General features: G+C 33.7%; 1 protein-coding gene across 1 annotated transcript; it reads right to left on the bottom strand.

Annotated features, from left to right (window-relative positions):
• Positions 1 to 8,162: 8,162 nt before the first annotated feature.
• On the bottom strand, positions 8,163 to 9,316 carry LOC130712873 (uncharacterized). The gene is made up of 4 exons (XM_057562688.1): positions 9,296 to 9,316; positions 8,940 to 9,207; positions 8,751 to 8,862; positions 8,163 to 8,304 (listed from the first exon to the last, which is right to left on the bottom strand). Exons 1-4 carry the CDS (start codon positions 9,314 to 9,316, stop codon positions 8,163 to 8,165), a joined length of 543 nt encoding a protein of 180 aa, XP_057418671.1.
• Positions 9,317 to 12,794: the final 3,478 nt, after the last annotated feature.

Genomic DNA, 12,794 nt, shown 5'->3' with positions numbered 1-12,794 from the left:
CAATCCCGTCGATGAACACAGAGAAGCAGGACCTCCTACCAGCGCTGCAACTTCTTGTTCCGCCGTCTGCTTCACCGTCCAGCTCATCACCCTCCTCCTCGCCATCCACGTCGCCTACGCCTCGAGCAGCCGTCGTCCCTATCTGGTTCGCCGCCGCTGAAAGTGGAGCGAAAGACCTAGAAGCCCTAGCAGAGGGGTTATTTCCTTAAGTTCAATTTAAATTGATTGTTAGTATAAGTTTATTGGTGAAGTAACCACAATTATTTTGGGTGGGAGAATTATTTTGTTTTTTTCACATATATAGATAATTTGTTGGGGTGCGCACATATGGGGCAATACACAATTTTTTGTTTCTCTTGACTGAAATGTGCCTTTGATTTTTTGTTTCACAAGGGTTCCACCCCAAGATTCACAAATACACTAAATACAATTCTTTCACCACAGTCCTTTCAAATTGGTGAAGGAGTGTATTTTATTCTTCAAGACTTCATTTTGGGTTTCTGTTTCAATCTTCTTCATGAATTGATTTTGTTCTTCAACTAATTGTAAGATGTCATATGCTTCAAGGATTCCTGCTTTTCTCTTCTTAATCAAAAGCAAAAGGATTGAGGAAAAGAAAATCTTCTAGGGTGCAGAATATTCACTAATTGGAAAAAAAAATAACACATGTCATTCTCAGATTAATTCTCATAAAAAAAATACATTTTAAAATTTTAGATTTGATTAGGATTTATATTGTATATTTCTTGATTTTATCTTGATTTATTTTTAGAGTAAAAAAAATACATTTTTAAATTTGATTAGGATTTAGGTGGTTTATTTCTTGATTTTATCTTAATTTATTTATTATTTATTTTTAGAGTATTAATTAATATATCCCAAACTTTTTTTAAAAAAGAGTGAGTTTGAAAGCTATAGCTTAAGTTAATTTTTTAATATATTCCCAAATAATAATAATAATAATAATAATAATAATAATAATAATAATAATAATAATAATAATGATAACATATGTGTGCAGATATGGGCCGGTTGGGTACTATAGTGCCCATACCCGCACTCATACCCACTATTTTTTGCGGGTAATTATCTATACTCAACCTCATACCCATTTAGCGGTTTTTTACCATACCCATAGTGAGTATTTTTTGCGGGTACCCTATGATTTTGAGACCCATTGTCATCCATAGATTTAGATTTTGGCAAATATGGATAGCTTCCTGTAATGACATTGAATTGTCTAAAGGCGGGGAGCTTCGAGTTGCTACCCACGTGAGTATGGAGACGAGTACATGTAATTTTTAAAAACGCGGGTATGGAGATTGTACTATATTACCTGCCCATTGTCATCCCTACTTAGTGGGAATAAACACAATAATGTTATACTTTATGATATATCTTACACAATCCTGATTTGTGCTACTATCACATTAATTTTTTTTTTAAGATTAATATGTTGATAATTCCTTATATCTATGATTTGTGTTATCGTCTTCATATTTACGAAGAATGTGAAACGAGTTCCTCTTGGTCTCAATCGAGCTTAGAAGAGAAGTCTTTATCTCCACTTTACTCATCAATTCTGACTTTTCTATTTCATTCGTTGTTTAATATATTTTTAATAATCAAAGTATTAATTAATGTATCAAATACAATAGACATATTTCCCGTGCAACGCGCGGGTAAAAAACACTAGTATATTAGAAAATAACAACTTCTAGCATGACGTGTCGCTCTCACAGGCCAAGTTACTAACGTGTCGCTCCCAGATTAATTCTCACCTAATATTTTACATGTAAGCTCTTTCTCCGTGGCCCCACTTGCCACATGTGCCCTGATTTTTCCTTACCTTATTTCTCCTTAATAAAAAATACATTTTTAAATTTTAGATTTGATTAGGATTTAAGTTTTTTATTTCTTAATTTTATCTTAATTTATTTTTGATTTATTTTTAGAGTATTAATTAATTTTTATGGTATTTTTATTGAATTTTCGGATTTTTAATTAATTCCGGATTTTATGAGTTTTTATTGTGATTTGCTAGATTTTGATAGTTTTTATCTATTTTTATTTAGTACATTTTTTAATTTTAGATTTGATTAGGATTTATGTTGTTTATTTTTGTATTTTATCTTAATTTATATTACTATTTATTTTTAGAGTATTAATTATTTTTTATGGTATTTTTATTGAATTTTCGGATATTTAATTAATTCCGGATTTTATGAGTTTTTATTGTGATTTGCTAGATTTTGATAGTTTTTATCTATATTTATTTAGTACATTTTTAAATTTTATATATATTAGAAAAGAACAACTTCTAGCATGACGTGTCGCTCTCACATGCCAAGTTAGTGACGTGTCGCTCCCAGATTAATTCTCACATAATATTTTACATGTAAGCTCTTTCTCCTTGGCCCCACTTGCCACATGTGCCCTGATTTTTCCTTACCTTATTTCTCCTTAGTAAAAAATACATTTTTAAATTTTAGATTTGATTAGGATTTAGGTTTTTTATTTCTTGATTTTATCTTAATTTATTTTTGATTTATTTTTAGAGTATTAATTTATTTTTATGGTATTTTTATTGAATTTTCGGATTTTTAATTAATTCCGGATTCTATGAGTTTTAATTGTGATTTGCTAGATTTTGATAGTTTTTATCTATTTTTATTTAGTACATTTTTAAATTTTAGATTTGATTAGGATTTATGTTGTTTATTTCTGTATTTTATCTTAATTTATAGGCTTAATTGCACTTTTGGTCCCCCAACTTTGACCTTCCTGCAAAAATCGTCCCCAAACTTTAAAATTAGCAAAAATCATCCCTAACGTTTACACCCGGTTGCAAAATTGGTTTTCCATCCAATTCCATCCACTATTTAACGAATTATGGGATAAAAATTAATAAAAAATAAAAAATAAAACAAAAACCTTAAATTCATCATTTTTCTATCCTTTTACTGGAAATCTTTTTTTTTTCTGGGTTCATTGTTGGAGAGAGAGGTTGAAGAAGAAGAACCCAGATCACACCAATAACAATTGCAACTCTATCACCCAAGCTAGGACCAGCTACTACATCAATTGCAACTCCTTCACTCAAATGGCTCAATTTCCCACCCACCCCTTCATCAACATGATCCAACATCTCACCACTACCTACATTTTTTGCCTGATCCATCTCACCAATAACAATTCATTCCACTCAATGTGTCCAAACCTGAAAAGAAATTCCTAAAGTACACACATTCCACAGTGACAAACCCAGCAAACAGAAGGAAAACAAAATTAATTATTTACAGTGGATGAACAATGTGATCAAATGGAAGGTACAAAATTCAAATCTCTCAATGACCCATTTCATGGTTTGAGATAAAACATTCAGACAATGTAACTAACACCTCTCCCTCTCTCCCAACCACCAACACCACAGCCACTACCCAAAAACCACTGCCTCCTCCTCCGCCAGCAGAGTCATAGACGATATAAAACCAGAGGATGATGGTGATGGCGGCGAACATAGTGGTTGCGCGAAAACGTGGTGGTATGCAGAGGTTCAGATTTGAGATAGTGATGAATGAGTGGTGGTGGTGATGGGCAGATCGGGAAAGGGTGAGCGACAACGGCGCTAAAACCAACAAGGAGAGGTTCAGATCGGGAAAGGGCAGATATGAGGAGAAGCGACTGCAGGCAAACGTGGTGGTGTGTAGAGGTTCAGATCGGAGAGCGAGAACGAGTGGTGGTGATGATGTGATTTGGGGAAGTGAGAGGAGTGATCCATGGCACGACGGTGGTGGCTTGAAGTTGAAGTGCAGAGGTTATGGTGGAAAGGTGAAAAAGAAAAGGGTGTTAATTAAGATGATGAAGATAAAGGAAAAATGAGATAAAGATGATGAATTTCTGGGCTTTTAATATGAAGATGATGAATGTTTGAGAGACTAAATTTTTTATTAATTTTTTGAGGAATATTCTGTTAGTTTTTGGATGGAATTGGACGGAAAACCAATTTTGCAACCGGGTGTAAACGTTAGGGACGTTTTTTGCTAATTTTAAAGTTTAGGGACGATTTTCGCAGGAAGGCCAAAGTTAGGGGACCAAAAATGCAATTAAGCCTAATTTATATTATTATTTATTTTTAGAGTATTAAATATTTTTTATGGTATTTTTATTGAATTTTCGGATTTTTAATTAATTCCGGATTTTATGAGTTTTTATTGTGATTTGCTAGATTTTGATAGTTTTTATCTATATTTATTTAGTACATTTTTAAATTTAAGATTTGATTAAGATTTATGTTGTTTATTTCATGATTTTATCTTAATATAAAATCTGTGATAAGTGATTTAAATTAATAATAGATCCCATCAACAAAAACCCTCTTAAAACCCTACCTACGTCCACTATCTCCTCCATGGAATTCATCTCCTCCATGCAATTTTCATCTTATCTCTCCACTGAACGGAACCACCCCCACAAAATCGTCTCATCTCTCACCGGTACCACCTTGCCATCGACTTGCAATCGCATCCCTCCGATTTGTTGCCTTGGACTGATTGGGAAGGTTGCAGATGGAGGTTTCAAATTATTTTCTTCCTTTGCTTGCATAATATGTTATGGTTTTTTGCAATTTTATTTTACTTTACCTTTAACTTTCATTCACTCATGTTTGAATTCAAGGTCTATTTCGTTCATCACTTGCCATGCTAATTTCAAATTCTTTTCTTCAGGTTTTTTTTTTATAGATATTCCACCAAAAGGGATTCTTTGGAAGCCATGGATGGTGAGTCCATTTTATATTCTATATGGAATTTTGCAATATTTTGATTTGTTTTTTATGTTTTCTGATTCTCCTTTGTATGTGATTCTATTTTATTCGTTTTTCTTAATTTGCATCTAAAATTTGTGTCCTATGTTATAGGAGGTGAAACATTGATCTGTGTATGTTTTGATTTACCTAATCATTGTCAGTGAAGTGGATTGAGGGAGTGAAAGAATTGAGGGGAGAGAAAGGAGAAGTTGTAGATTTTTTTTCCTTGCAACTTTTTTATTTGGTAATTTTTTCTTTTTGCCTGCTTCTTGCACCGAGGAAATTAATTATTATTGTTGGTGCTTGTCGTTACAACTACAGAACTACATATTATGGATGAGATTTTACTGTTTATCTTTGTTCGCTCAAGCTATACTATTGAGGTTAGACTTTTAAAACTGGTGTTATCCTTTCTAATATGCTAAACGCCTAAACCAATGTTCTAACAATAAATTGATTTCCTTGGCTTCCCTGGAAACATTTGACATGAATTTATCCGTAGGTACAGAACGAGAATGAGGTGCATACCTCTTTCTGACTACACTCTCTGATTCTCAGCTAGCTGAAGATGAAACATGATTGATGACTCAAGATCTTATCTTGCTCTCATTTCAAGTAAGCCACGAAACATGTGAGACCAGTACTCATGGAGGTTTTTCTCAGTCCATTATATGTATATATTCACCAGATAAGAGATAGAGATGTGTGTTTGGTGTTGCACTACTGTGATGCATATGTATATATTCACCAGATAAGAGATAGAGATGTGTGTTTGGTGTTGCACTACTGTGATGCATATGCATATATTCACCAAATAAGAGATAGAGATGTGTGTTTGGTGTTGCACTACTGTGATGCATATATAGTTTTACTGACTTAGTTCATCAATTCTACATCTATCTATCATCATTACATATATTAAAAGTCACTTTTCGAAGGCAATATTAGATTTTATAATTAATCATTGTTCTACTATGGTTCAATTAATCAAACTTTAGTGTGATTGGAAGTCTTGCTTGCATGAGTGTGTAATTATCACATTACGATTTAGTATCAGCATATGTTTTTGATTTGGTTATTGTACTTTCAACAACAGTGCTACATAAAACAAAGAGTTGTTTTAGCCGTTCAACAAATATAATGGGTCTAAAATTTCTAGAGGGGTTTTCTTCCATTCATCTTCTTTAGTAGCATGTGATTAGTTTCCCCTTACAAATAGATCTGATTGGTTATGGAAACCACTGGAAGGCCATAGCCAAAAAGTGGCTTCAATTCATTCTTTGGCTTTCATAATTGTCTGCAAATTTGATTGCTATCTTTGCACTATCATAGCTAGATTGATGTTGCACATATTGCTATTATGTTTGGTGGTCTTTAGTCTATCCTACTCTAACATGTCTATCAATCTCACTTCATGATTTCTTGATTTTCTGTTACTTAGAATGCAGATACGGCTGGAAGCTGCTGATTTGGAAGCAAGTTTCATTTGAATTAGCATGAGTTCATTTCAATTCATGTTAAAGTTGGACAACAATCAGGAATAGCACCTAGGATTGCTGCTAATTTGGAAGCAAGTTTCATTTGATTTTTTAATTATAAATAAATATTTTAATGATTTAAATTCAAAATGTGATACCTTCTTACTTTATGAAGTGTTTTTTTATGCCAGAGAACAGACTCTGGTTGCAGTGAAAACAAAATTTGCATATGATGTTAGGTACTGTGTGAAATTTGTGAGTGTGTTTGTGGATAATTTATAAGAAAAACGGTGGTGATAGTGAGGTAGAGAAATCTGAGAGAGATTTTGATGTAAATTGAGATTTTTCTTTCTTATGAGATTGGACTTTTAACCCTTATCCACACCATTCGAAATTTCCATTACTATTATTTTCGACACTTATGTCACTGACAAATAATAATTAGGTTCTGATGTAATGTATATTCTTTGTAATGGAGAATTAAGTAGTTGTTTTTAATAGTCTTTTATATATAACTCAGATGCAAACAGTATGCACTCAGCTATCACTTGAGCACTAGAGGAAGTAAAGGGAGCATACTACGACTGCTTTACTATTCTGAATTTTTTTATCGCAGAAATGCTCCGGTAAGTACAACAAGCTCAAAAGCAGAATAGCATGATGAAACTACTAGATATTATTAATGAACCAAACCTCTCAGTTCCAAACTGTCAAGACCTTCGATAGAAATTTGTTCTAAAGTACGCCCATTAGTACTACTATAAGAGCAAAGCAACATGCTTCTTATATTGGGAGATAGACAAAAGCAGAGGTTGCCTTAGTAAGCTTTCTCACCTAGATCAACAGAAAAAACAACTAAAACTCGATCGATGAAAGTTGGAAGGGCGAGGTTTACTCTTAAAGTCTTCGGCAGGAGGAGGATACAAGAGATCGACCTTGAAGCAAGCAAGGTATGGTGGGTGTCATCATCTTCATCGATATTACCCACCAGATAGACTTGAGAAAAGACTTTCAGGCATCATGAGAATAAGGAGAAGCTGGATCTAAATGTATTAGAAAGAGCCTAAAAGCTTTTATATATAGGAAGAATATTTTACATGAAAATACTTCTACATAAAAATAAATGTTAATAAGATTTCATCGGAATTTTTTTTTGTTACAAGAAAAACATAAATATAATATAGTTTGATGTTAATTTTTTACTACATAATAATATAGTCCACTTTAATTTTTTTGTACAAATTATTATACGAGTTAAATTCTCCTACGGGAAGAAATATATTTTAACAAGAAAATACCTTCATTAAGTATTAATTAATGTATCAAATACAATAACAAATTTCGCGGTACATTCTTTTTTTTCTAAGATTAAAATGTGTTCTGAATGCTTTATTGGTGATTCTTCATATCTATAATTTGTGTTATTGTCTTTAGGCTCATGAAGAATGTGAAATGACTTCATGTTGATATGGGTCAAACTTAGTTTATTTTATTGTGTAAAAAATGAACTCGCATAATCACGTACATAAAGAATCTTTTCTCTTTTTTTCATTGTAGATTAAATCAGCTATTGTTTATTAGCCATCATTAAACCACATCCCCTAATATGTTTTGCATAATATGAGATTTGGTTAACCAATTTTTTTATTAGTTATTCAATTGTACGAAGTTCAATCTATGCAACAAGGGTTTAATTTAAGACTTTTTGTCCACTTTGCTCATCATTTCATACTCTTCTATTTCATCAGTTGTTTATTATATTTTTAATGATCAAGGTATTAATTGACCTATCAAATATAATAGATGTATTCCCCGTGCAACGCGCGGGTAAAAAACACTAGTACTAAGTTTAAAAATAAAAAGCTATGAACCCATATCTATACATCAGCAAGATCTTTGAGTTGCTCGATGGTTTTCTCATCACTCTGCTTTAGAAAATCATCTTCAAGGGTAGATTTTTTTGCAGAATCTTGCAGCGGACTAATGACACGCACCGCAGTATCATTTGATTCCAAGAACCTAGAAGATAGCCGATTACATAATTTGATATGAATTGAAAAAATGAAAGTAATTTAAAAATCAGAATAGAACTCACCGAGCTTGGAGGGGGGCAGCTTCTTGTATGAGAGGATTAAAAAGAACCCTTTTTGCACCATAAACATTTAGGAGACTTGTCTTACATGTAAAATAAAAATTAGCTATAGCGACACACAAAAATGTGTCACTACATTTTAATTATTAGACACCAGATGAAACTTTAAAATACCTTTAAAGGGCTTTATCTTAGCACATTGCACAACAACAACAACATTGGTTGCATCAATAGATGCAAGATAACCAACGACTTCAGCAACATATTTTCCAAAAAAGGCGCATTCAACCCGAACCCTATTAAGAAAATTGGAAAATTATAAAACCTTCATCATAATAATTAAAGATGGACTAAAAATGAATAAGCATTGAACATTGTGCATGTGTATCCATCTTGGTCAAGTTCAATAGTAATTATTTTCTGCTTTGTACCATATTTCTCAAACTCTTGTTCACCACTTGCACCAGTGAGAATTCCAATCACATCTGTAAAATCATAGAAACATTAATCCAAAGTTAAGAACAGTAATTTAAAAATCAAAAGGCTAAAAAAGAGTATATACCTATAAGAAAAGACGTATCAAGGACCTTAAACATTATATCAGATATTGGCACAAAATTGTAAGGGCTTAAGTTGATGGTCTTGTTGGGAACCAAGCGCACAGATGTATGAATATCAAAGTTGATCTTGAATGGATGCGAAGTTGGACGGAAATCACGACCGCTTTCACCAACACCAAAGAACGAAATATGATATACACATCCTCCACTTAGAAAAGATTGAAATCGGTATATAAGAGTCTTCCTAACTGAAGCATGAATCTTACAACCCTGAAATTCAATAAAAGGAAAACATAAGAGATTTATAGTTAAAAAAAATGAACGTAATACATGGTGATTATGTGAAAAAGTGATTTACCTTGTCATCCATAAGAATCATGTCCATGGAAAATGGAAGCTTGGAGCCATATAAGCTCGGACTAAGCCACAAACAGTTCACCTTTGCAACGGTAGACCAGTTCTCCTTTGAGGCATCGATGGTGGCGAGATCGTCGATTTCCATTAGAACAAAGTATATTTCAAAGCTAATAGTTGGTGGGAAGGAATGATGAAGTTGAAAAATAGCATGAGGTGATTTATATAGGAATTTGAGAATTAGGGTTTCTGGTCAATGCATGTTAAAAAAGGGAAAAAAAAAAAAACAAATAAGGCTGGACGGTATTTGAAATCTGCGTGCAAGGAGCTATTTTTTTTCCATGGTTTAATTTACTGTATTTAAATTAAATAATATGTTTAAATTTGCAGGCTGCAAGTTTTTGACTTCATCAGAATGAGTATTTATAGGAAAATTGGAAATTCAGTTAACATGTTAATAAAAAAAATTGGACAACCTTGATGGTACTCAAAATTAAGTTTTTAATGTTTGACTTTTTTTGCAAGCAAAATTAACATGGTTTCAATGCTTGAACGAAATTCACCCGTGTCTTCCTCAGCAAAATTAACACAATTTTAATGCTTGAAATAACATCATTCCAATTGTAAAGCAATATTTAACTTTTTTTTTTTGCAATTTGAATTAAAACCTTTTTAATGAATATTAAGGCTGTTACAATTGAATTAAGCTCATAATATCCAAAAGGTTGCATCTCGAATATTTTATGTCAATATCCGTTTTAAAAACTTAATGAAGATTCAAATTCAAATTTTTTATAATTTTGACAACTTAATACGATACAATTTTTTTTTTTAACATTTCAGTCCATTATTTATTAAATGTTAGTCACAAAATTGCATTACCCCATAGTTGTGAAAAAAAGGCCATTTGAAAAACCTACCTATTTCATAGTTGTGATTTGTATCTTATACCATGAGCAAAGGTTGTTATTTAGTCTGCCTACCAAAAACAAAAAAAATAATTTAGCCTGATCTTTTAGAGTCCATGACCCTGCATAATGAGTAATTATAGGTAATGACTAATTATAGGAAATGAGTAAGTATTTCGAATTTTTTTGAAAAATGATAATATATGTATTCAACTTTTATGTTAACAATTAATGAGGGGTTAAAAAAAATATAAAAATAAAATCAACATTCAAATGTATTTTAATAATGGGCCTCCATAAAAAACTGAAATCAAAATGGACTTCTACTATTTTGGTCCAAATCAATAAGAAGGTGACATTTGTCAGACAAAGAGAGGGGTTGGGTGAAAGTCTATCTTGGAGTGCCAAATCATCTAGGTGAGGCTCACAACCTTTCTATTTTCTAAAGTATATAGATATAGATGACATTTCTTTGTATTACATGTTTGGAAAACAACCATAAAGGAGGCGAGCAATTCCTTGCTCATTATTGATGTCTAACTAATTTGTTAGTTTGTGGCTTTGTGCTTCAGTCCACTAGAACATGGAAGAAGACCAAAAAATGGTAAAGAGTGAAGACCAAGCAACAGCAACATGATTGAATTTAAAGTAGGGGTAGGTTCTTAGCCATTGCTTTTGTTTTTCTCGTTGTGGGCTTTTGCTGAATGATTCAACTTTCCTTGCAATTTGGTCTTGGCCCCTGCCTCGTGTATAGTCAAATAAACCTGCATCAAAGCCATTTTGTCCACAACAATTCTATTAGCATGAGTAAGCAATTAAGCATACATTGTTCTTTTTTTTCTTTCAACTAAAGCATATTTGATAACAAAAATAAAAAAATGCCATTTTACGATTTCCTCTAATTTGAGCTTTTTTTTAAAAGGCCTAATTTAAGTTATGTTATATTTAGAATTAATTTTAAAGTTGCATTGTGAATTCATGATTATTCAACAACAGAGAAAAAAAAACAAAAAAAAAAGATATACAAATTTTCAGTAATATTGTCTGAGGAGTTTATTTATTCTGGACGAAAATTTATTCGATTTGTCAATTAAGACCCTATGGCTGTGGACTAGTATTTTTTTTGTGTGATTTTTCAGCAATATTTTCCGTTTCGATCTTAAATTTTCAAAATTATGTTTTTGTTCTAAGTTTGACTCGATAAGGAAACGTTTGGTGCGACGTACAGTATAAGGCCTGATAGTATAAGCCCTGATAACTTTCTTATACTATCCAACGTTTGACCATACTCTGTATAATTTATCATATCGTTTAAATTAATGCAATTTTATGTTTAATGAAGTATTGAATAATGATATATAATAAAAATCAAATATGGAGGTGATTATAACGGTGGCGGTGGTGGTGATGGAAGTGGTGGTAGGTTGGTGGTGGTGGCGGCAATGGTGGTAGGTTGGTGTTGGTGGCGGTGGTGGTGACAGTGGAGATAGGTTGGTGGTGGTGGTGGCAGCGATGGTGGTTGTGGTGGTGACGATGATAGGGTGGTGGTGGTGGTGGTAAGGTGGTGGCGGCTACGGTGGAGGGTGGAGGCAATGGTGGTGGTGGTGGCGATAGGGTGGTGGTTGTGGTGTCGGTGGTGGCGGTAGGGCGGTGGTGGTGGCGGCAACACCGGTGGTGGCGGCGGCGGTGGTGATCGGGTGGTGGCAGCGATGGTGGTTGTGGTGTGACGATAGGGTGGTGGTAAGGCGGTGGCGGCTTAGTAGGGTGGCGGCGACGGGTGAGGGTGGAGGCAATTAGGGGTGTACAAGGGACGGGTTGGGACGGGTTTTGGTTAACCCTAACCCGGCCCTAAATATTGATCGGGTCAATTCATAGACCCTAACCCGTCCCTATACCCGAAGCAACCCGACATTATGCGGGTCCAATTTAGGACGGGTCTATGTAGGACGAGACCGGGTTGGCCCGAGGGACAATAAGTTTAAGACTATTTGATACTAATTGTAAAATTTAAAGATAATAACATACTAAAAGAGTTATAAGTTTGAACTATTTTTTAGAAGAAATAACTTGAAAGAATCCAATTCTTTCATAATCTATTGCACTTGAGAGGTTTACATTTTATTTGATCATTTCTTTACTTGTCTCACATATGCATAATACACACACATGATTTTCTCTTGTTAGAGCATGAAAGTGTCAATAGTTTGACCAACGTTTATTTAATTCATAAGGTAAATGTTAAACATTTTAATTTCATCTACATGGTAAGATAAATTTGAGCACCATGTATCACATTTTAATCATTATAACAAATTAAAATTTTATAAAATATATATGTGGGACGGGCCGGGTGACCCGAGTGTCAACCCGAACCCGACCCTACCCGAAGTTGGGTAACTCAAAGATCAACCCGAACCCGATCTCTTTTAATGATCGGGTCGGGTTCAACCCGGCCCTAAAGGCTTGGGCCGGGACGGGTTGGCGGGTAGGACCGGGTCTTGTACACCCCTAGAGGCAATGGTGGTGGTGGTGGTGGTGGTGGTGGCGATAGGGTGGTGGTTGTGGTGGCAGTGGTAGCAATAGAGTGGTGGCGGT

Source organism: Lotus japonicus, chromosome 4 (genome assembly GCF_012489685.1).
Source record: "Lotus japonicus ecotype B-129 chromosome 4, LjGifu_v1.2".
NCBI classification, from domain to species: Eukaryota; Viridiplantae; Streptophyta; class Magnoliopsida; order Fabales; family Fabaceae; genus Lotus; species Lotus japonicus.
This window is presented reverse-complemented; position numbering and strand designations above follow the sequence as displayed.